The following is a 26,939-nucleotide window of genomic DNA, read 5'->3' as shown; positions in this document are numbered from 1 at the left end:
TATATAATCACGTCTATATCCCTTGCGGGTTACACAGAGCCAGCAGTCTTGAAAGACTGAAAGGCCACGCTCAGCTGTTAGGCTTAACGATAGAATTGAGATTCAAATAGTGACAGGTTGCTAGCCTGCCGCCTTTTGAATCAGCTGGTATGTATTATATTTTTTCTACGCTACTAGATAAGCGGGTAACGAGCGTTATTATAAGCAAAAACACAAAAATTCTTACGTTTTCTACCGTTGCCAAGAACCGTTGTAAGAATAAGCGACCATCATAACACAATTTACAAATTATTTATTTTATTTATATTTGTTGATAACAATGCCACGTTAAACTGATTTAAAACTGACATTTTTAATACCAATTAATCTTAGTAGATTATTATTGGAAAAGAAAGCATGATTTTTGAAATATAATACCTATTGTAACATAATTTTTATCCTACTAACATCAACATTTGTAATTATGTAATTTAATTTTTTGTATTTATCCTTATTATTGTTCAGTTTCACAACTTAGGGAATTCATAATAATAAGTGTAATTTATTTAACTATATACAACTTAGGTAAGAGATATTTTAAAACTTGGGATTCTTCTTTGAGGCGATGGGCTAACAACCTGTCACTATTCGAATCTACATTCTATCTTAAAGCCAAACAGCTGAACGTGGTCTATCAGTCTTTTCAACACTGTTGTCTACTGTAATTGTATGATATGTATGTATGTACATATGTATGTATATGTTCTCAAATATAGTTGTTTGCGATTGATTAACAGCATAATTCGATGATATGGGTCTCACAATACTAATCCAAGTATACTTTGTGGTTCAATCTTCATGACTAAACAATAAAACTTGTACATTTTCACGAAAAAGATACCTGTCTACCAGTTTACTCAAACTCTCGTGACGGAAGAGCGTACCATTTCAACCCTTTATCATTTGTCAGGTGCTACTAACGTCGTGACAGAAGCGACACTTTTTAACCCTTATATCATTCGTGTGTCAGGTGCTATTAAGATAGCACAAGTATAATGACAGATGCGGCGGCGATATAATTCGGCGCGAGCGCACGTTCCCGCCAGTAATAGCGATGGCGCGAGCGCAGTGTTTGGTGTTACTCGCAGCGGCGGTCGTTTTGTCGATCGCAGGTGTGTAGTTGTGTTGTGGACGATATATGTTTTGTGTGTTTTTTTTTTGTTTTTGGAGCGAATTTTTTTTTTCTGGTTTGGTATCGACTAAGTTAAAATTAATTAAAAATTATTAGGAAGCGCATTAAAAAATAACTAGATTTTAAATTTAAATGGTGGTAATTCATATAATTACACAAATTTATTGGGTGATTGAAATGTATTTGAATTTATTTTAACAGTTAAAATTTATTTAATAAAACACAAATTTTATTAAATTTTGAGTAAAGTTATAAGTAAAGTAAAATTACGGGATATTAATAATAAGTAAAATAAGTTAACGTGCTAATCAAGTCTCAGATATGTCTTAAAGTTTACACTTAAAACTAATAAACTTCATTTTTTAAATTCATTTATAAATAATAAAACACGTCTTTAATCTAGTAAGTACCAAATTGCGTTAAGTAAATTGCAAGTTAGTGCTGAAAAAATCCTAAAGAATATACTTCTTTGAAAGCTGAAATATGCTTCTTCTTGGAAATTAATTTATGAAAATGAACAGAAGCTTTCAAAGCCTTCATAGAAATGAACCGTTAACTTTACATTACGATCTTATTTCCTTTGTTTCCGAATCGTAAATGACTAATATTTATTGAAGACACGTTTTAATGAAATGATAGTTCCTGTCTCTACAAACCTACATACATACCTACTTAAATAAAATCACGCCTCTTTCCCAGCGAGGCAGGCAGAGACTACAACTTTCTGGGTAGTTTCGGGTACGCTTGACTTGACCTTTCCGCAGGACTTATATTTCAGAACGTACATGCCTACATATACATAAGTATTGGCTCAAATTGATCTACTGATATCGAGCGGTCATTTGCCTCCCTGATATCATCTTGTGAGTTGATGTTATGGGCAGTTTGGACAAGATAAGAGATGAGGCACAGTTTAAACAATCATGATAAATTTGTGGTCCGCGCCGGAAGGAAAATTGGAGTCAGTGTTTATTATTATCGGTAAATTTTGTTATTATTTATGTAGTTGATGTGTACTACTATATACGAATTAATAATATATACTTACTTACTTTCTATAAATATCACCCGCTTGGTTGCCTATTAAAAAAGCGAAAAGTAAGTTTTGATAATGATGTCGTTTAAATATTAAATTATTTTTGCGATAAACTAAAAAATAAAACACAATACATTGACTTTAGATAATTATGTATAAATAAAAAAATGTCATCATGAATAAATTATCATTGCTTCTCAAGCACGAAATAATTATACCCTAAATAATAATTGAATTTTGGTTTAAAAAAAATATAAGTCCAGTTAATTCGAATAAAGGAAGGATACTTAAAAAACAACAGTATTATCGTGCCTTTTCACCTTGCATTTATTAAGATTCCTTTTTTCCTTTCATGTCTTTAGCAATGAAAACATTTGACATTGAGTTTTATCGCCATTTTACTCACGCAATTTATGATATAAATGGCCTTACATTGCATTAAATGTTTTAAATATTATTTAATGCAAAAATTAAGTTCACTTGTCTTAAACACGTGTCAAAATTCTTTAATGTTTCATCTGAAGATAAAAAGGAAAAATACAATTTTAATAAAATTTAACGAATTTAAAGTGTCTGCTAATCAACCTACAGCCGAAATTACTGTGTAAACTTTATTTTAATTTATATATTTTGTTCTTGTGTATTCATAGATATTTATTATAATAAAAATATCGCAGCACGTTTAATGATAAAAATAAACTATTACGTATAATTGATTAACCGCTTTGTCACGTAACATAACCGTTAACCAATTCGATATTGAAATATCGATAACGATGGCACTTACGCTTGACTGCACTAGTGTTGTAATATTTAATCTAGATTTTTTTATACTATACAGAAAAAAAATAATGTAATTCAAAGTCTTCTTTCATCATATCAAGATATAAAGGTTATTTCATTTATAAAACTTAATTTTTATTGAAAATAATCTAGATCAACGGTGAAAAATATATATGAAAATGAAAATTTATTATTAAAAATGATTTACTTTTTCTTTTTATAATTAAATTTTACAAATTTTAATCAAATTAGCTTTAAAGTTAAAAAAAATCCATTCAAATTAAAAATGCATATGTTTAGTGTTGTACAAAACATAACCAAAATTGTTTCATAAAATAGTTCTCTAAAAACACTGGCAACTGCGACGATTAATTAAAGAAAATAGAACAATGATTTCAATTTACCATTCTTTAGTTTTTTAAAAAATGAGAACTCTAGGGAAATGTTACTTTAGGTGACTACCAGCGTTGCATCGACTTATACCGTTAATTCTCATCGACTTTTTGCGTGAAAATTCAACAAAAAGTATCCATTAAACCGTAGAATTGGACATACCAGGAATTGTTGTTGACAAGTTAGTAGGTTGGCAGTTGCAGTTGTTTTTGGAGAAATAAATCTATTTGATATGCCTCTATATTAGTCGGAGTTAACCTTGAAGAAAAAGTAATTGAAGAAAATAATAGAAACCTATATGGAGCTTAAGCCTAAACAGAACGAGGTACAATATTAGAAATCTAGTAGTCAACATTTAGAATCAGCATCAGGTAAATACCAAATGCATGTATCACGTTCCAAAACGCTCTTGGATCTCATATAGTACCAAATTTTCTTACTTGGGAAGTAATGAGTTGCATGCTGCAAAATTAAACAAGGCAGATAAAACTCCAAAGCCTTTTAAAAATTATGATGCACAAGGAGTCGTGCTTTTATCCTTAAGTCGTCCTTAGAAAGAAATGGGCGATCCCCTGCCGGATGTTCATATTATGTATTTAAAATTTTTGATAATTATGAACAAAGTAAATATCCTTGATAGAATTTTAGGCGAATTATTTGTTTAGGCAGATAACGCATGTGGAATTGAATGATTTATTGTTAAAACAATAGTGATTCAACATAAATAAATTTAGGTGTTAAAAGATAAAAGTAGATTAGAAAAATACTTTATAAACAAACTAAAATGTTTCAAACCATAGATGTTAAATCGTACTTGTGGTAAAAATATTGTAAGGTACAGCTTACTCAATCATTTCTTGTCTCATTGTCATACATAACGAAACTGTCAATAAATGCTTTTTTTTTATTTTAATTTTTTATTCATAACTAAAAGTGTTTACAAGAAAACTCAAAATTACTTTTAAAAGAACTCTTTTTTAAAGCAAATAGAAATTATCTTTCTGAACGTGGTTGTAAAAATTTTAATACTACACGTAATAGCTCACCATACAAAATTTGTGTTATTAAACAATTATAATTGCCAAGAAAATGCGTCTGAACGTTTAGTTAAAAGCACGCTTGATTCTGTATTTCAGATATTACACTCAGAACTCGGAAATTATAAAATCAGAAAAAATAAGATGATATACCTTTCTTATTCGAAGAAAGGGCATAACATATTGTAAAAATAATAATAGATTGTTTGTACGTACAATTATTTATCAGATGTAAGAATATTTCTTTTAGGATTAAATTCAGGTTGGCTGGAAGAGATCCCACTTAGGGATAAGCCCGCCTTTGTACTGTACTACTGTTTTATATTTGTAATGTACTCTTTTAGTGAACATTTACTTAGCTTAGTTAGCATTTACTTATGTAAATAAGATATTTTTTTTAATAATACATTTGAAAACTATGAAAGTATGTATAAATTAAACTATAATACTGGTTTACAAACCCAATAACCAGGTTAGGTATATAAAATGTGTAGATAAAAAATAAGTACTAATTGATATTACGGGAGTCTGATGTATAAACTAGACTAGAAATCTTTTGTAAACAGTAGTGTTTAAAAATGTTTAACCAAGGTCAACGGACGGATAACATTAATGCGTTAAATAGTTATCTTTACTACACCGTTACTCATTCATTTCTGATATGGTAAGGCGATGTTAAATATGAAAATAATATCTTCACACTGATGCCAGTTATAACCTTCCTGAGAAAAAGTATTATAAAACGATTAATGGTTTTTTATTGAAACTACTTTTTATTAATTTTTTTTTAAATATAAATGAACATAGTATATCAAAATATAAATCTAACCTATTACATATGGACTAAAAACGTATCAAAATAATTTAAATTTAGATTCGAATCTAAACAAAAAGTTTGAATCTGAGAGTTAAGGTATTTTTTTTAAACTAGATAATTAATTCCTCAGAAAATGCTGCCTCGGCCAAGACTAAGGTGTTGGACACGGTGATGAAGCCGAAGCTGCTGCCGCTGGAAGAGACCTTCGGATGGCGGTGGAAGCAGGTCGCGGAGAAGACTCTTCATGAGAAACTACAAGAGACCACCAATAAGAACAAAGCGAAGTAAGTATCGCATTGATATTTTTTTGTAAAGTAGAGTAATATATATAAGTATACGTATACGTATAAATATAAGTACCTATGTATGTACGTTTATATATGTGAGTAAAGAAGATTTAATTAAAAAAATATACGTGAGATTGTTTTTTCTTTTCATGACTCATACATACACATAAGCACATCTATATCCCTTGCAGGGTAGACAGAGCCAACAGTCTTAAAAAGACTGATAGGCCACGTTTAGCTGTGTGGCTTATTTTACAAACAGCTGAAGGTGGCCTATCAGTCTTCTCAAGACTGTTGACTGTGTCTACGCCGCAAGGGATATAAACGTGATTATATGTATGTATAGATAGTATTATTTATAAATGGTATAATTCAACGCGAAATTTGAAAATCACATTATGTTTACTATTTTTTTTTTTTATAGAAATGGCATCCTGTTTATTGGAGACGGCATGTCAGTGGCGACCATCATGGCCGCCAGAACGTATGGTGGTCAGCTGGAGAACGGGTACAATGGAGAGGAAAACATTCTGGAGTTCGAGAAGTTCCCCATCATAGGATTAGCTCGGGTATGTTACATTTTCAGAAACCTGTGAGTTCGGAGGAGTTGATTAATGAATATTCATAATACATACATACATATGGTCACGTCTACATCCCTTGCGGGGTAGACAGAGCCAATAGTCTTGAGAAGACTGAATGGCCACGTTCAGCTGTTTGGCTCAATGATAGAATTGAGATTCAAATAGTGACAGGTTGCTAGCCCATCGCCTTAAAAAAGAATCCCAAGTTTGTAAGCCTATCCCTTAGTCGCCTTTTACGACATCCATGGGAAATACACGGAGTGATCTTTCAATTGCATGAATGTGCAGCCTTTCGAACATTGTGAGGAATAGACACGGACAGAGACCAATAAATTGAAAATGACATTTCATTTTCGCGGAAACCATAATACTGCTGTACTTATGATCAGAGATCGGAATAGGTAGATTGATTTGGGGTCAATGAACTGAAATGTATATATTAATATGGACATGCCTCCGGGATTGCGGGATTTGTAAATTATTAAGATTTTTTCCTGAATTTTTTACAAGTGGGATGAAGAATATATTAGTGGTAGCTGTTTTCCCCCGACTTCGTTCACGTAAATTGTAGTCCTATGTTACCCGCGGACAATGTAGTTTATTGTAAGTGTAAATACTGAAATGGAATCCCGGAAAAATGGCTTATCCATGTTATGCTTTCTATGGTAATTCATGATGCAAGTACATAAAATCAATCTACCTATTCCGATCTATGCTTATGATAAATACTTCTTAAATTTTTTACCAAATATAAGTACGTACTTAAAGACCACCAAATAAGGAAGTATGTACATGGAAGTCAATTGCACAATGGCAATGCGAAGAAATCTAAATTATTTGGATCAGTCGCTTGCGCAAAACATGCTAGTTGCTTGTTTTTGTCATTTTTTTTTGTCAGTTCATCTGGTACGGATCATTGGATTAAGTTTAGCCTCATTAATGACTAGTTCTTAACGGTTTAGTAATAAGAATCAATTTTGCTTAATGTTTTTGACTTAACTACTTTCTAATAGCGTAATTTTAGTTATATCAACGTCGGATTTGTAACTGATGCACTTAATGCAGATAATTGATTAATTGTTAATATTTCAGAACAAAGAATGCTAATAGTTAATATACTCGTAGTTGATGATATTACAGAAATTATGTCATTATTTTATCGATTTACATTTAACTATTACATAATGATGATGATTTACATTCATATTATATGAGCCGTGTGGTTCCCGGCACCAATTAAAAAAATAATAGGACCACTCCATTTCTTTGCTATGGATGGAAAAGCGACTAAGGGATAGGCTTATAAACTTTAGATTCATATTTTAGGCGATGTGCTAGCAACCTATCACTAGCTTCTCAATTCTATCTCTTTCAACACTGTTGGCACTGTCTAATCCGCAAAAAATATAGACGTGATTATATGTAGGTATGTAAGTTACAGTTAATAAGACACCATGATAAGTATTCCTATTGCATTGCTGTTTTCCTTAAAAGAAGATATTAACTAACTAACTCAGATATTTACCATTTCCAATTCCCACGCGATTAGTTATAAACGGGGTATTTTTTTTTTGTTGGGGTCTTGGATGTTTATCTATATATGTATTTATTATAAAACATAGTATCGTTGAGTTAGTATCTCGTAACACAAGTCTCAAACTTACTTCGAGGCTAACACAATCTGTGTAATTCGTCTCGTATATGTTTATTTATTTATATTTTTAATGCTATACACATTATTTGACAGCATTTGGTAACGTTTACTGTCACTGTCAGAATCTCGATTCCGTCATTATTTACAGCCGTTACAGTCTTTTTCACACTGTCGGCTCTGCCTACCCCGGAAGGAATAGAGACATGCGTATAAGACCGTTGCAAATTACCACTTTCCTACTGAATCTTTACCGGCAAAAGTACAATGATGATGACGTCACGCAACCTCCGCGTCAGTTTCCCTGAACGTGACACAGTATTGGCGGTCAAGATGAGGCCAATGAATTCAATAAGGTTGACTATAGATATAGGTACACACATATTAATCATTCATTCATATAGTCACGTCTATATCCCTAGTGGGGTAGACAGAGCCAACAGCCTTGAAAAGACTGAAGCCACGTTCAGCTGTTTGGCTTTATGATAGAATTGAGATTCAAATAGTGAGAGGTTTCTAGCCTATAAGTTTCTAAGCTGTCCTAAGTTTATAAGCCTATCATTTAGTCGCTCTTACGACATCGTGTTTTGTATTATATTATAGTATTATGTGTTGTATTATTCATACATTAATATGTATATATGTAATACAATATACATAAAATGATACATTTGTTCTAAGTTAAATACCTAGGTAGTTTATAAACTTTCGTAGGATTCTAAACAAGAGATGAATTGTATTATTATACACAGTCCATATATCCATAAATCTATCAATTTGCGACCTCTCGTGGTACATTTAAAAACTTACGGATTTTTATTCGTAAGATTCTAAAATGTTCGACAAATCACAGACGAGCTTTTTCATTTAACGCTTCCTTAAAATACGGCAAAATAACATGAACCGCTTGTTTATAAACATCCTACGAATACTTAGGAATTTTATTAACTTGTGGTTTTTGTTTTTTTCGGGTTATATATCCATAATACACAATAATACATAAACCTTTTAGAGTTGTTCGCGCTGTGATAAAGACGTAATTATTTATGTTGGGATTTTAGAACAAATTTAAAAGGTTTATTGATTGTTTCTTTTACTAAAATTTCTATGCTTTTCATTCACTTTTATCTGGTACATATTCGTCAAAACTGAAATGAAAGTTAAATAGTTTTGAGATTAAATCGTCTGATTACAAACTTAATATTCCATTTGCGTAGATAAACTTCGCCAAAAGAGAACAAAACAAGTCTTTATCAAAAAAGACAATGTAACGGAATGTTAAGAATATTGTTTTTCCAAAAAATTTTCTTTTCGGGCAACTTCAGGTTGGCTGGAAGAGATCCCACTAAGGGATAAGCCCGCCTTTGTAATGTACTACTGTTTTATATTAGTAATGTAGGTACTCCTTTAGTGAACAATAAAGCATTTACTTACTTACTTCTGAGTATGATGCTATTAGCAATATCAAGAGCGCAGTCTTCATGCACAAGCATTTGTTTGTTTAAAAGGAGACTTCAGCCTATTTTGTAAATTGATGTTTCATTTTTTTTTTTCATCACACCATCAACAAGTAAGAACATACTACTTCGTTATGCGCCAGCGCTTACGATTATACGTTTAGTCTTTGATTATAGCACGTTATAAATAACTAGTAATTTTCTAAGGATTCGCTTCAGTGGGAATCATCTGGAACAAAGTTAAACTTTGTCTTGAACTCTTGAAGGTCCTTTAGACGCAAACAAATTTAAGTTAGGAATTTTTTCCCTCCGTATCTACCCATGGATGTCGTAATAGGCGATTAAGGAAAGGCAAATAAACTTGGGATTCTTCTTGTAGGCTATGGGCTATCAACTTGTCACTATCTCAATTTCACCATAAACCCAGCTAGAGCTGAACGTGGCCTATCAGTCTTTTCAAGACTGATGGCTCTGTCTACCCTGCAAGCGATATGTTCTTGATTATATATGTATGTATTTAAGTTTGGATTTTAGTATATTATTTTGGATAAATAATAAAAATAAAATAAAATAAAATCCATTTATTTCAGGCTACTGATAGGCCTATAATACGTAAGAGAAAATACAAAATCATCATAAATAAATTCACTTATTGACGTCAACTAATTAAATTACAATATAACAAATCCACTGCATTGTCAAGACAGTGAGATGACACGCCATTTTATCGGCCAAGATACAATGCTGGGAAGGAAATAGGAAATTATATGCACAGTACCGACTGTCTGCCTACTTAATTGTACTTCACGAACAAGGTTGAATGGGAACTGAGACAAATCTTATAAAGTGATAGTTGGTGCTAGGCACCTTTATGACCAACGATATCTTATAATAATTCGAATATTCTTTTTTTTTTTGTAAAAAATCGCATTATTACGTCAATTTTGAACAAAAAATTATAGAATAGAATAGAATATTTATTTGTTTTTGATTAGGGTTTACAAAATGTGTAGAATAGAAATTATTTCCTCTTGATCAGCTATTAATTATAGCATGCAAATTATTACAAAATTACATACATATATTATGTCACTTAAGTCAAATATAGTAGTGTATTGCAGTTTGTAGTGTAGTGTAGTGTAGTGTAGTGTAGTGTAGTGTAGTGTAGTGTAGTGTAGTGTAGTATAGTGTAGTGTGTAGTGACTTGTGAACTTAATACTTGTGCTGTTTGGACATGCCCAAGGATTTGAACCTCTGCTTCACATTGTTTCTTCATATAACCATATCCATACCTAAACCTATCGACTATCGATAACTTTAGACCAACCATCACCATGTGGTGTTAGACGTTGTTACATCCTTATTATACCTGTCACTATATAAATCTAGATTATAATACAAACATACATCATATGGTCACGTCTATATCCCTTGCGGGGTAGACAGAGCCAACAGTCTTGAAAAGACTGAATGGCCACGTTCAGCTATTTGGCTTAGAACTGAGATTCAAATAGAGACAGGTTGCTAGCCCATCGCCTAAAAGAGGAATCCTAAGTTTATAAACCTATCCCTTAGTCGCCTTTTACGACATCCATGGGAAAGAGATGGAGTGGTCTTATTCTTTTTTGTAATGGTGCCGGGAACCACACGGCACTCTAGATTATACTACTAGATTATAATCATTAAGCTTAAGAGCTGAACGTGGTATTAGACTTTTCAAGACTATTGGCTCTGTCTACCCCACAAGGCATATAGACGTTCATTATATGCATGCATATCCACATCTCTGGAGAAGATCCCAGGGTCGACTTAGAGAGACTCTTCAATGATCCTAGATTGGGTTAGTAAGGGTTTTACACGAAGCGACTCCCTTCTGAACTCTAGAATCTTTGCAACCTAAGCCATATTGAATCAAGGTAAAGGCTGCTATACGATTGTCCTTATTTCCTTAGTCGCCTCAAGTACCACACGGCACTAAACGATAACTACTTAAACCTATCTTATCGATGCCCCCACCCTAAGTTATAACCTCAATACAAAAGTGCGAAGGTCAGCTAATTACAATTGATGACTAAAACAATGTTTAATAGAAATTATCAGTATCATTTCCCAACATTTATCATCTAGGTGACATTGATAGACCCTTACAAAATAAATAGAGCATAAATTATTAATTGGAAAATGATTTTGGCCCTTCTATCCGCCATGAAATATTGAGCAAGATAATGTATAAAAGCCTTGACCATTATTTTTTTGTTTTTTATACGGGGCAAATTACACTGATTGAGTTAGCCTCAAAGTGAGTTTGAGACTTGTGTAACGAGATACTAACTCAACGATACACGTCAATCAGAAAAAGATCTTTTCTCATCATGCCTTGGCCGGGATTCGAACCCAGGACCTCCGGCGTCACAGACAAGCGTACTACCGCTGCGCCACAGAGGCCGTCGTCCATCATTATAGTATAACTTTACTTTGGCTACAGAAACGTTGAATGGATATACCGGTCAGTCATGTGGCTTAAATTGTCCACTCATCTTTTCCATCTGGATGTCGTAAAAGACGATAAAGAAATTACTAATACACCTAGTCCGGTGATACAAATTTTAAGGTTAATAATAAATCAGCGTGAATCACAGGAAGGCACAGGTTCAATTCTTACTACGGCCACGTAGACGTGACTCTTTTCTGAATTATGTTCATCAGTTTGTTTGTTAACCGATGTTCTTACGATGAAGAACACACACTGCACATTAAGGCAATAAATTCGTTACCATTGTCATTATCTCAATTCTATCATTAAGCCAAATAGCTGAACGTGGCCGTTCAGTCTTTTCAAGACTGTTGGCTCTGTCTACCTCGCAAGGGATATAGACGTGATCATATGTATGTATGTATTTATTTACATTTTTGTATTTTTTTTGCTGAACGCGGCCTATCAGTCTTTTCATGACTGTTGTCTCTGTCTACACAAGGGATATAGACGTGTCCATATGTATGTATGTGTTTATTTGTATTTTTTCTGCTCTAGACGTACTGCATAGACGCTCAAGTTCCTGACTCCGCTTGCACCGCCACATCTTACCTCACGGGCGTGAAGACCAAGTATGGAGTCATAGGGCTGGACGGCAACGTGACCAGGGGGTCCTGTTACTCCCAATTGTATGAGAGGAACTGGGCCAAGTCCATCGGCCAGTGGGCTTTGGACCATGGGCTGGATGTTGGTAAGTACCTATCCTACTACTATTATAAAGGCGAAAGTTTGTATGGATGTTTGTTACTCTTTCACGCAAAAACTACTGAACCGATTACCATGAAATTTGGTATGTAGGTAGCTGAAGACCCAGAATAACACATAGGCTACTTTTTATCCCAGAGTTCCCGCGGGATTGATAGGGTTTCCATGCGGACGAAGTCGCGGGCGGCCTCTAGTACCTATATAAATACCTATATACGGGACAAATTCACAGATCGAGTTAGCCTCGAAGTAAGTTCGAGACTTGTGTTACGAGATACTAACTCAACGATACTATATTTTATAATAAATACTTAGATATATAAACATCCAAGACCCAGACCAATCGGAGAAAGTTCGTTTCTCATCATGCCCTGACCGGGATTCGAACCCGTAAGTTTCATACATACATACATAGATAAAATCAGGCCTCTTGCCCGGAGGGGTAGGCAGAGACTACCTCTTTCTTTCTTTCACTTGCCACGATCTCTGCATACTTCCTTCGCTTCATCCACATTCATAACTCTCTTCATGCAAGCTCGGCGGTTTCGGGTGCTTTTGACCTGACTCTTTACCAGGACGTCCTTAATTTGATCAAGATACGTTCGTCCAGGTCTACCCACTCCGACCTTTCCCTCCACACTCTCATTGTTTCATACATACATAAACATAATCACGTCCATATCAAATGCGGGGTAGACAGAGCCAACAGTCTTACAAAGTCCGATAGGCCACGCTCAGCCGCTTGGCTTAATGACAGAATTGAGATTCATATAGTGACAAGTTGCTAGCCTGTCGCCTTAAAGAAGAATCCCAAGTTTATAAGCCCATTTCTTAGTCGCCTTTTACGACATCCATGGGAAAGGGATGGAGTGGTCCTATCCTTTTTTCTAATGGTGCCGGGAACCACAAAGCACCAGTAGTTTCTTTAGTAATATATACAATTTTACAAAACGTCTTATAGAATTGAAAACATTTTTGACGTCATTTTTGGCGTTATTCATTTATTCATTAACTTTGAAGTCAAGTATGTTTATTCAAGTGTTTGAAACTAAATTAAATTATAACAACCATGAACAGAATGGTACATACGAGTACCTATTGAAATTGAATAAAGTACACATTTTAAACATAATAACTTCTTTATTTTTATTATAATGCAAAATATATATTGTACATGACATTTTGACGTCTGAAAAGGACAAAAGTGGTTCATTTATTTATTTACCAATTCATTTAAGTACACAGAAAATATTTATATAGAAATGACTAGAGGCCGCCCGCGACTTCGTCCCCATGGAAACCCTCTCAATCCCGCGGGAACTCTGGGATAAAAAGTAACCTATGTGTTATTCTGGGTCTTCAGCTACCTACATACCAAATTTCATGGTAATCGGTTCAGTAGTTTTTGCGTGAAAAAGTAACAAACATCCATACAAACTTTCGCCTTTATAATAGTAGTAGGATATACACCAGAACCAATAGTATAAAGGTAGCAATTTCTGTGATTTTGAAACCACAACATACATATAGTCACGTCTATATCCTTTGCAGGGTAGACAGAACCAACAGTCTTGAAAAACTAAAAGGCCACGTTCAGCTTTTTGGCTTGATGATAGAATTGAGACACAAATAGTGACAGGTTGCTAACTCAATAATATTAAACACGTTTTTTCTGGACTGGTGGCTCTGTCTACCCCGCAAGGTATATAGACGTGATTATATGTATGTATGTATAATATATGACGTCAATAACTACAAAAGGAGAGATTCATGACCATGTTCATCTTTGTCAGAACGCTTTGTTATTTAATGGGCCATTGTAATAGTTTGATAAATGTCTGAGGGCATTCGTCAACAATATCATAAGCTACATTGCTACGTAGAAAATAACATAATGCATGCCAGCTGCTTCTCTTTCCGTGCAAAACGTAAAAGTCAACTAAGGGAATGGCTAATAAACTTGAGATTCTTTTTTAGGCGATGAGCTAGCAACTGTCACTATTTGAATCTCAATTCATCATTAAGCCATACAATCTGAACGTAACCCTCAGTCTTTTCGAGTCAAATTCAAATTTAAATTTCATATTCGAAATTTTATTTACAATTATAGGATATTTTATATCACTTAATAATTGTCATATCTTTTGAGTTTCACAACTTTGTTTGAATTCAAAAAAATTACTTAAAACTACGTTTATTGCCGCTTCCAAAGCGACAGTGCAGAAGAAGCGGTAACAAATCGCACTGCAAGACGACTCTGTCTACCCCTTTAATGATAAAGACGTGATTATATGTATACGACGTAAAAGGCGACTAAGAGATAGGCTTATAAACTTAGGATTCCTCTTTTAGGCGATGGGCTAGAATTGAGATTCAAATAGTGACAGGTTGCTCTGTCACTATTTGAATCTCAATTCTATCATTAAGCCAAATAGCTGAACGTGGCCATTCAGTCTTTTCAAGACTGTTAGCCCTGTCTACCCCGCAAGGGATATAGACGTGACCATATGTATGTATGTGATTATATGTATGTATATATTGTACCTACATAAGAAGAATTTATGTAAATGAGCCCAAAATAAACCTAGATGCCAAAATAACTATTACTTTTCGACAAATACATTTCTAAACTGATCTGATCTTCAGATCTGGTACACTCAGGCGGTCCATTGTGTCCACCCACGTAAATTGCGATCCAGTGTCATGAAGTATGATCAAGTTTAGAGTCGTATTTATAGACGTACTGACAATTGTACAATTGTTAGTAGTGAATTGTGCGGAGTAAGGATGTCCTTTAGTAGATGGACATACTCGTAAAACTTTTTATTTATTTACTCTTCCAAATTAATATTTGGATTTCTACGCCGCAAGGCATAAAAACGTGATTAAATTAATGAATTTCTTATCTATAGCAACCTGTCACTATTTAAACCTCAATCCTATCATCAAGCCAAAAAGCTGAACGTGGCCTATCATACTTTTCAAAACTGATGGCTCTGTCTACCCCGCAAGGGATAAAGACGTGACTAACGACAATCTTTCTCCGCCAGGTATCGTGACGACCACGCGAGTGACCCACGCCTCACCAGCGGGCATGTACGCCCACACTTCTGAGAGGAACTGGGAGTCTGATGCTGATGTACCTGACGACTGCCTCGCTCTGGGTTGCCAGGATATCGCCCAGCAGTTGGTCACAGGGGATACTGGAAGGAGGTTTAAGGTAGACACTTCTTCCTTGAACTATAACTGGCCATCACACTTTTGCTTTGCAATGTATTATATTTTTTTATTGCCCGTAGTTCCTGGACGGTATCACGGGAATTAGTTTACCCGTGGTTCCTGAATTTAATTTAAGCTACAAAATTAAATACAAGGATATTCTCTCGTATGTAAATAGTGATATGTAGGTAATGCTGGCCAAAATGGCTGTAATGTTTCCTATTTTATAGATGTGGTAACATTTAGTTCTCTTTTTTTATATCTATCTATATAGAGTTCTACCCACACTCCGCTAGCGTAAAAAATGTCCTTTGACCTTTAGTAATAAATCACTTTTGTATTTATAATTAGTATGAATTGAAAAGTTAAACACTCAGTAAGCTGTGACTTTAACTACAGCATAATGATGTAGGCTTGCTTATATGATCGACATCTTTAGGTTATTTCAAATATAAAATTCTTAAAATTATCCTTTAAGGTCGTGGAGTTGTAATACTTAAAGTAAATGTGGAATTACTTCCCGTGATCCTTGAATGGTCTCATATCTTATCATTTAAGTAAGTATTTAAGGTTTTCCTGAAACTCAACATTTGACCCCGAACTTTACAAGAATAACGATCGTTTTAAACACATTACTTGCTTGCACAATCAATAATCACTCAGGGATATCATATGGTCACGACTATGTTCCTTGCGGGGTAGACCGAGCCAACATTCTTGAAAAGACTGAATGGCCACGTTCAGGTATTTGGCTTAATGATAGAATTGAGATTCAAATAGTGACAGGTTGCTAGCCCATCAGCTAAAAGGTGTAAGTTTTTAAGCCTATCCCTTAGTCGCCTTTTACGACATCCATGGAAAAGGAGTGGTCCTATTCTTTTTTGTATTGGTGCCGGGAACCACACGGCACATTGGACATTATTCTAGACATTAATCATTTCAGGTGATACTCGGCGGCGGTCGTAAGGAATTCCTTCCTAATATCACCAACCCCCTGGTGAACAGCACGGGGAGACGGCTGGACGGAGTCGACCTGATCGAGAAGTGGCACCTGGAGAAGGTGGCCCGTGATGTCAGTCATCAGTATGTCAGCGATAAGCATGAACTCTTGAAGGTAACCTAATCTACCTATACTTACATAGATAAATAAATATATACGGGACAAACTACACAGATTGAGTTAGCCTCGAAGTAAGTTCGAGACTTGTGTTACGAGATACTAACTCAACGATACTATATTTTATAATAAATACTTATATAGATAAACAACCAAGACCCAGGCCAATCAGAGAAAGTTCGTTTCTCATCATGCCCCGGCCGGGATTCGAACCCGGGACCTCCGGTAACACAGACAAGTGCACTACCGCTGCGCCACAGAGGCCGTCAAAATAAAAATAGATACTTTATTAATTAAATACATACAGACATATAATCACGTCTATATCCCTTGCGGGGTAGACAGAGCCTACAGTCTTTTAAAGACTGATAGGCCACGTTCAGCTATTTGGCTTTAAGATAGGATTCAAATAGTGACAGGTTGCTAGCCCATCGCCTAAAAGAAGAATCCCAAGTTTATAAGCCTACCCCTTAGTCGCCTTTTACGACATAAATGGGAAAGAGATGGAGTAGTCCTATTCTTTTTTGTATTGGTGCCGGGAACCACACGGCACCAATACTTACATACTTTTATTATTACATACATAAATACTACATACATCAAATCACGCCTCTTTCCCGGAGGGGTAGGCAGAGACTACCTCTTTCCACTTGCCACGATCTCTGCATACTTCCTTCGCATAAACACTATAGGTCTCACATAAATACTAGAGGTCTCTATCCACCTTAAGCTTGCCTGGAAGAGATTGCTTAAGTGATAAATCTTCTTTCTGTGTCGCGTGGTTCCAGGCACCAATACAAAAAATAATAGGACCACTCAATTTCTTTTCCATGGATTTCGTAAAAGGTGACTAACGGATAGGCTTACAAACCAGGGATTCTTTTTTAGGCGATGGGCTAGCAACCAGTCGCTATTTGAATCTCAATTCTGGTATTAAGCCAAATAGCTGAACGTGTCCATCAGTCTTTTCAAAGCTGTTAGATCTGTCTACCCCACAAGGGATATAGACGTGACCATATACATACATACTATAGGTAGGTACCTACCGTATGGATAGGTATCCACCTTAAGTTTAGCTGGCAGAGATTGCTTAAGCGATAAATCTTCTTACCATTTAAACTTTTCTTAGAAAGTCATACAACTATATCTTAGGGGTAGACAGAGACTTCAAAACTGTTGGCTCTGTTTGCCCCGTAAGGGATATAGACGTGATTATACGAGTATGTACGTAATGCACATAAGTGTCTTCATAACAATAATTTCAGGTGTTCAGCTCCGAAGACCAGCCAGAATACCTCCTGGGCTTGTTCCACGACGACCACATGGCGTACCACCTCAAGTCCCCAGCGACCCAGCCTACCCTGGAGGAGATGACAGAAGCCGCCATCAGAATATTGAGTAGCAGCCCCAAAGGGTACTTCTTATTTGTCGAAGGTCAGTGTGTACATTTAAAAGGAAATCTTTGAATGTTTCTTACAAAACCTGGAATAAATCCCGATTGGGATAAGTCCATCATTGTACATATAAGTATAGGTACATATTTAACACTAGCAATACCATTTAGACTTATAACAAGTACTTAAAAATAAATAACTAAAATAAAATCACTACATAGTATAGAGCAAAGTCGCTTACCGCTTCCCGCGTCTATACAGACGCTTATGCTTATACTTATCTTAAACTTCACAACGTACTTTGATGCGGTTTTTTTAATAGATAGAGTGATTCAGGAGGAAGGTTTATATGTATAAATTCTACCCGTGCGAAGCCAGGGCGGGTCGCTAGTAACAATTATGTCGTTGTCTCTCACGACTTATATAAATGGCAACAAAATAAGCAGTTACTCGCTCACCGTTTCTATAAACATAACAACTTACTCTTTGTAAATAATAATTGACGAACCAATTTTCCTGTTCTTTCATATTCATGGTCACGAGATATAAAACAAAATAGAAAGATACTTAAGTCACGTTTTTTCACTATTCGCGCTAATAAAACACACATACATACATGTAATCACATCCATATCCCATGCGGGATAGACAGTGCCAACAGTCTTGAAAAGACTGATTATTACAATTCTATCATTTAGCCAAACAGCTATTCATATAGTGACAGTTTGCCAGCCCGTTGCCTTAAAGAATAATGCCAAGTTTATAGGTCAATGCCTTAGTCAAAAAAAAAACCAAATAATAAACTTATTTTCAAAAACTTGCGAAAAGATATCTTTGTTCTACTAGTTCATGTTTTTAGTTTTATTTAATGACATACTCGTATCAGCGATATTTTAAATACTTAATGAAAGTCCCTACATTTTAAAAATATGAATTAGTATCATAATTTCGTATTAAAGTAAGAACGTTAAATAGAACGAACATTATATACTTATTTATTAGTCTCTGCCTATCCCTCCGGGAAAGAGACGTGATTTTATGTACATATGTATGTATGTTTTTCGTATTAATAAACTTATTGTTAGATCGTGGCAAGTGGAATGATGTAGTTTCTGCCTGCCACTCCTGGAAAAAGGCGTGATTTTATGTTTGTATAAACTTATTAAAATTATGTCATTCATTTTCTTATTGACTCTTAAACGTGCGATTTTCAGCAGTTGCGCGCGCAGATTCCTATTTGTTTCAATTATGATGTTTTGTGGTCTAAATGTCTTGAGTGATTTTAACCACAAATTTTTATACGTTTATTATGTACACTAGTCGATATTTATTTGCTATTGTTTCGTCGATGTGACACCAGCTAATAACTTGAAATGAAATAAATATATAAATTAATATATTACACCCCGCAAGGGATATTGACGTGACCATATGTATGTATGTATGTATATAAATTAATATATGTTTTCACTACATCAGTTCACTAGCTAACTAGTTGTACCTGACTTCGGTCTCGCGATTATTTCCAAGATTCCTTTTTAGGGAATGCTCTCGTGCTTTTAAATAAATTATGGTTCTATATAAGATTAAATAAACACTATTGTAAGGCTGGTAGCGCTTATTAACGCTATTGTGCAACTTTAGGTTCTTGTAAAGAGTTTATTATCACCTGCATAGCACTTATGGAGGTAGAAGCTAATTCTTATTCTTATTTAGATCTTAGAGTTCTAAGATTCACTTAAAGCTATAACACAAAATGCTGTGCATGTACAACAGTGTTAAGATTTGCCATAATACCCCAAGTAACAATTAGGCGCTAAAGTAAGATTTATAATAAGTCTATAAAAGCGCTAACTAGATTCTAAAGTGGTTTATGGGTGTTTCAAATTAGTGTTAGAGCGCGCTCTAACCCTACTTTACCCCCGAATTGGGCACAAGTTTTATATTACTTAAGGTTGTATAATGACGGTATACAAGAGTTATGGAAATTGGCTAAGAGGTACAATCAATGCTATAAGAAAGTTATGATAGCGGTAACAGGATCTCTTAGCGATACAAGAGGGGTAAATAAGCGAAAATTAACTCTATTAGCGGTAAAATGGCAAAAATGGTTTTATATTACCTCCATGGGTGCTAAGCGGGCTACAGGTAGGCGTCAACTGACTCCTTAAGCGGTACAGTAGAGATACAAAGGCGTTAATTATATTTTCAAGCGCTAAAAGGGAAGTAAATAGGTGTTTTGTAACGGTCTGAACGCTATTCAAGATCCACAAAGGGGATAAAGTTCTTTCTCGCACGAGGTTTTGATACCCGGAAAATATTGTTTCTAATTTTGCGATCTAATAATATACATATAATACTATTTTCAATGGCTAAAATAATCCTAATGATGTTTATATTAAACAAGAAAAAGTGAAATTGTTTTATGGTGCAAAAGGAAGCGTATTTTTGCTGCGAAGGTAAGTACACTGTGAATATGTTACATATTTATTGGCAAATAATTCGAGCGCCCGATGTATGTTGTCTATTTACTGAAAACAAATGTTTTGTCTAATATGGAGTGACACATTTTTCTTGTAAAAAAGTTCTAAAATATTGCCTTATTGATCTTATAATACTGTACTAGTAATATAAATACATACTAGAGCAAAATACTTCATGGAAACCTTGTAAATATTTGTTTTTATAACCATAATCTAATATTTCATTATCTCAACATGGCGAGCAAACGAATTTAGGGATCCGTAGTGCTCAAAACTTTAAACCATGTATTGATGTTATTTATTATTCACCTGTTAACTGTTTTGGACGAGTAGAATACAAAGAAGTAGCTAGATATAAATTATTATATTGTTTTAACAATTAATATAATATTATGATTTAAATACAATATTAGGTTTATAAACCTGACTATAAGACTATTAAATATCGTGTTTGTTTACAGATAAGACGAAAGCGTATAAAACTTACAAAAAACAGTTGAACAGAGAGTAGAAAATAACAATATTGAAAATGAGGCAAGTTCCAGCGCAGACCAGCAGCATTTCGGAAGTGCTGAACACGATCAACTAGAACAGCACTGTCTTCAACTAAATACATATTTAGATACGATGACTTCATGGGAAGCACAAAAATATCGAGCTTGTTCTTCATTTTATAGCCATGAATATGAATAATATTAAATGGTGACAATGACTAAATTTTGTTTTATTTCTACAATATCATTATCTTTCGTGAGACAGTATTTATCTTTTGATTGAGTCGATGCGCGATGCGATCTTGCGCTTCACTGCTTTCCATAGGAATCTTCATTATCACTTGTAGTAATAGCACAATCATCATTTTGAAAAGCATGTACGGAACCTTCAAGCTCACAGGAAACTCGCGCTTCACTGCTTTCCATAGGAATAGAGGACGTATTTTCAATAGGAATAAAGAAGTTCAAAGTGCGATAATATTCTCTGATCAATTTCTGCGTATTTCCACCAGTCCTACATTCATTTTTCCAAGTATTTACAACAATTTTAGTTTTTTTCTTTGGTTGCGACGCCATTGTCAAAAACAAGTAGTCAATATAAGAAATACAGTAGTGACCTTAAGCGCTATTACTTTACCTTTAGTCACAAAAAAGTAACAATAGTCGCTAGAGGATCTGTTATAGCGAAAAATTATACTCCTATTTGACTTAAAGTAATGCAAGAGAGTTTTGTATAACTTCAAGCATTTGGTTCTATATAAGATTAAATAAACACCATTGTATGGCTGGTAGCGCTTATTAACGCTATTGTGCAACTTTAGGTTCTTGTAAAGAGTTTAATATCACCTGCATAGCACTTTTGGAGGTAGTAACTAATTCTTATTCTTATTTAGATCTTAGAGTTCTAAGATTCACTTAAAGCTATAACACAAAATGCTGTGCATGTACAACAGTGTTAAGATTTGCCATAATACATCCATAACCTTTAAGCTCGCCTAATTGTCGCGCTTGTAACTCTGTATTATAAGTAGAAGTGATATACGTTACTTGCTTACACCACTTTATCGCCAAAAGTCATAAGTGCTGCTACTGTAATGCCTTTCTAGCTCACTAAGTAACAAAATAAGCTCTAATCGTCGCCTAAATGTTTGTTGGGACATCCATAACCTTTAAGCTCGCCTAATTGGCGCGCTTGTAACTCTGTATTATAAGTAGAAGTGATATACGTTACTTGGTACCCCACTTTATCGCCAATAGTCATAAGTGCTGCTACTGTAATGCCTTTGTAGCCCACTAAGTAACAAAATAAGCTCTAATCGTCGCCTAAATGTTTGTTGGGTTAAAGCGAATCGAAAGCGGTTTTTCGTGTCATATACATAATATTAATCATATTCGCCTTTTATATAATTTACTATCATCATACTTTTACTCATTCTCGGTGCCGTGTGGTTCCTGGCCTCAAAAGAAGAATAGGACTACTCCATCTCTTCCCCATGGAAGTCGTAAAACGCGACTAAGGGATAGGGTTGTGAACTTGGGATTCTTCTTTTGGACGTTGGGCTAGCAACCTGTCACTATTTGAATCATAATTCTATCACTAAGCCAATCAGCTGAGTGTAATCTTTCCGACTTTACAAGAATATTGGCCCTGTCAACTCCGCAAGGGATATAGTCTTAATTTTATGTATGTCCTTTTCCTGTCAGTTTCAATTACTTCCAAACAGGACACCCAAACCTTCCTTTTCTTCCTGGCATTAATTCCGGTTACATCTTCACCTCTCCAGAGTACCCAGGGTGGGCCTTTTGACCATGCTTTGCCTTTCATATATATATATTAATTTTCAGGTGGCAGAATAGACCACGCCCACCACGACAGCCTGGCTCACCTGGCACTGGACGAAACAGTGGAATACTCCAAAGCTGTAAGGAAAGCGAGGTCCTTAACCAACGATAAAGACACTCTGATCGTGGTCACATCAGACCACGCCCATACTATGACTGTAGCTGGCTATCCGTCGCGGGGGAATGACATTCTCGGCCTAGTTGACACGGCCCAGGGCGATGACGGTTTACCTTATACGACCATCAGTTATGCCAATGGAAAAGCTGCGTCGATTGGAGCTGATGGGAAGAGGGTTGATGTGAGCCTCCATCAACAGTTTATGTCAAGTGAGTATTACTCTTTATTAGTGTACTAGCTGCGCCCGCGACTTCGTCCGCGTGGAATAGTTATTTTGGGCATCATTGAAGCCCTCATAAAATAATTATCCCTGTTTTTTTTTTCACATATTCCATTATTTCTTTGCTCCTTATTAGTTGCAGCGTGATGTTATATAGCCTAAAGCCTTTCCCGATAAATGGTCTATTCAACGCAAAAAGAATATTTCATTTCATTTCCTGAGATTAGCGCGTTCAAACAACCAAACTCTTCAGCTTTATAATATTAGTAGGTACGGATTATATTACTCTGGTTCCCGGCAGTGCCGTGTGGTTTCCGGCACACAAAAATATATTGCTCTTGCCTTTTCCCCGCGAGTTAAGCAGAATTATACCTACACTTACTGCTCTCTCACTCTTACCATATTTCAAATTTATATTTACTTAGCAAAAATAAAATCTTCCCTGTCAAACAAAAAACTAACACTCAAAAATGACAAATGGTCTTTGCTTATTTTCCCCCGGTCCATCTTCTATACAAACATGTATACAAAAAACAATACTTTATTTACAGGAGACGTAGACTACTCATACCCAAGCCTGGTCCCCTTGGACTCCGAGACCCACGGGGGCGAAGACGTGGCAGTCTTCGCATCAGGACCCTGGCAACACTTGTTCACCTCCAGCTATGAACAAAACGTCATTCCCCATCTAATGGCCTACGCCATGTGCCTCGCTGAAGATAAACACGAGAGCTGCCACCCCAAAGGAGGTTTCTTCTCCACCAGTGCTGGACATAGGCATTCGGTTCCCATAGTATTAATATTAACTGTGATATTTAGTTTTAAATTCTGGTAAGTATTGTAGATTTTGAGGTTAAAAAATTTACCGCGCGTATTATTTTTTTTCTACATAAGTATGTCGTCAGTTTTGCGCAAACAATATTTGGTTTTTTACTTGATTGTAATAAGTTGTGGTGACTGACAAGAGCTTAATATTGTTTTTTCATATATATATATATATTATATATATTAAGGCGAGTAGCAAAAGACCACTGAAATCTAAATTTGAAGATTCCTATTCAGTTAGTTGGCTAAAAAAAATTTAATGTTGATTATGTACAATACTTTATAAAATACTGTCTTTTGCGCAGATCTTTGCTCCCATGAGAATTTCAAGAATAGAAGTTAGCCTATATTACTTCTAAACGACTATTCTATCTGTGTACCACATTTCTTCAAAATCGGTTAAGTAGCTTTTGTGTTAATTCGTTACAAAAACTCAATTCAAAAATACAAAAAGACACAGTCACGATTTTCATTTCATTATTAATAAAGATTAATCGTGTGGAAAAACAGTCACATTCAATTGTCAATAATATATTTAATAACTTCCATTCAATTTTTATATTTTTAAGAATATTTTCTATGTATTAATGATGGTTTTTGCTACTTAGATACTAAACATTGGTGAAACAAACAAAGTGAAACTATGCAACGATTCATTTTTCAAGTCACATTTAATTTGTTTTACACTGAATATTGAATTTTATGAATAATATTTTGCGTCCAATTTGATTGTAAGTAATGAAGTTATTTATAAATATCTTGCAGCTTATTTGACCTACTTTCCATGTGGCAAAAAAATCTCGTTCTTGAAGCAGTACAAGGATACCTATGTTAAGATGAAAGATGTTCCTAATCTCTAAATAGGTTTTGAAATACAGAATTTACAATTCTGTGAATTGAAAGGATAGTTACTTATTGTAAATACGTAAAATTATTATATTATTAGTTAGTTAAATATATGTAGGTAGGTACTATTTAATCGTGAATGCAATTCAAGATGAAAAATGTGCATTTATATTTGCTATTTTGACGAAAAGTACATAAATAGTTAGGTATATTAATAATACGTCTTTGTAACGCTGAAGTTACAGTATTTAAGTTTTGATATTTTATTATATTATTGTGTCATTATTCTTTCATCTAAAAAAATAATAATACTTACAGTACAAATAATTCACATTATTAGTGGGATAATACATCAACATTTTTTTTTGTATAGAATCATTTTTCTTACAAATCCATGTAACAATTGAATTACAATGAAGTACACATACTTATTTTTTTTTAATTACAAACCATTCATTTGTAAGTTACCATAGAGTAAATAATCTTTATTATTATGTATAATTACATAGACATATATCAACAGCATCGTGAATTACATAAATGTACATAATTTTTTCAAATGTTGCATATTAAGTATTAAAACAAACATAAAAAAATAAATGCTGTTTTTCTTATTATCATCACCTTTATATTATTAAATTTTCTTCTTAAACCTAGGCACCTAATTGATGTTATATAGAAAATTAGAAATATCCATTTTGAATATTTCTAATTCTCATAGGTAGTCCCGGTTGCGAACTAACCTGTCTGGAGAGACACTTGGATTGTATAAGTCAGCATTTTATATGAAGTGATTCCTGTCTGTCGGCGGAACCTTGAATCTGACACTTATTGAATCATGGTTCAGTTGCCTGAATGTTTTTTTCCGAACGATATTTTCTCACCCTAGAAAAGAATCATTGGTATAAGGCTGCGGTAGGAAGTATCTGAACCTACGTTTTAGGCGCCACCTACGCTCTTTTACTACGACACTTATCAAATTTATTTAGAAAATTATTTACCACTAGCGACCCGCCCCGGCTTCGCACGGATGCACAGCCGATACTAAATATATCTCTATTAGAACTAACTAAAGGACCGCCCGCAAAGCGGCTAACTAAGTCTTGCTCCCGGCAAAAGTGTCACTTCTGCCTGCAGTCCCGGGCCGTGCAGCAGAAATCGTAATATTTTAATTTCACCACAACTTCAAAACCAAACGTCCAATTTTAATCATTCAAAAACCAATTATTATCTACATAAACTGTACTTATTGATGAAATTATTTATTTTTATAAGGATTAATTGCATGAGTAAAAAAAAAGCGTTTAAATGTAGACTAAAAAAAAATTCAAGATTTTTAAATAAAAATGTGGTTGTTGTGCCTCACTCGACATAGATAGGTATAGTGTGTCGCGGACTTTTTTGTAAATATTTATAAGATCTACAAACATTTTATGGTTCTATCTTTTGTAGTTAGGCAGCGTACGCAAGATAAGTAACTTTTTGGTTGATTTTTTTCAGTTTGTGTCCGAAAAATCCAAATATATTACGGAACCCTATTATACCAAAATAAAATATAGTCTATGTCACTCGTGGATAATGTAGCTTTCGAATGGTGAAAGAATTTTTAAAATCGGTCCAGTAGTTTTTGAGCCTATTCATTACAACCAAACAAACAAACAAACAAAGTTTTCCTCTTTATAATATTAGTGTAGATAAATAATCATTATAACCATATCTATTCAAGGAATAAATGATTATGATTATATAAATTTATAAATTTGTTTTAAAATTATCATAATACAATTGCGAGATTCTGTGAGTACATATGTAAGTATACTAAATTGTTATCTTTTACACAAAATCTACAGAACGAACGGAAATCAAACGTCTTCGGCTACCTACATACCAAGTTTCATCGTAATCGGTTCAGTAGTTTTTACGTGAA

The 26,939-nt window shown here is 34.5% G+C and overlaps 1 protein-coding gene across 2 annotated transcripts in view; it reads left to right on the top strand.

Annotated features, from left to right (window-relative positions):
- Nucleotides 1-25,532, top strand: part of LOC106137915 (membrane-bound alkaline phosphatase) — a 33,077-nt gene extending 7,545 nt beyond the window's left edge. The window contains exons 1-9 of one of the 2 annotated variants that reach the window (XM_013338866.2): nt 1,035-1,151; nt 5,368-5,521; nt 5,949-6,093; nt 12,248-12,440; nt 15,505-15,674; nt 16,617-16,787; nt 18,056-18,224; nt 23,007-23,330; nt 23,893-25,532. In XM_013338866.2, coding sequence (XP_013194320.2) covers nt 1,094-1,151; nt 5,368-5,521; nt 5,949-6,093; nt 12,248-12,440; nt 15,505-15,674; nt 16,617-16,787; nt 18,056-18,224; nt 23,007-23,330; nt 23,893-24,176 — 1,668 coding nt within the window. In that variant the 5' untranslated portion in view covers nt 1,035-1,093 and the 3' untranslated portion in view covers nt 24,177-25,532. Of the gene's footprint in view, nt 1-1,034; nt 1,152-5,367; nt 5,522-5,948; nt 6,094-12,247; nt 12,441-15,504; nt 15,675-16,616; nt 16,788-18,055; nt 18,225-23,006; nt 23,331-23,892 lie in introns of those variants that run through there. The other variant, XM_060947284.1, reaches the window with a different exon arrangement.
- The last annotated feature ends 1,407 nt before the right edge of the window (nt 25,533-26,939 follow it).

The sequence above is a fragment of the Amyelois transitella genome, chromosome 13 (assembly GCF_032362555.1).
Source record: "Amyelois transitella isolate CPQ chromosome 13, ilAmyTran1.1, whole genome shotgun sequence".
Classification (NCBI taxonomy): domain Eukaryota; kingdom Metazoa; phylum Arthropoda; class Insecta; order Lepidoptera; family Pyralidae; genus Amyelois; species Amyelois transitella.
The sequence above is the reverse complement of the archived record's forward strand: the minus strand, read 5'-3'. Positions and strand labels throughout refer to the sequence as shown.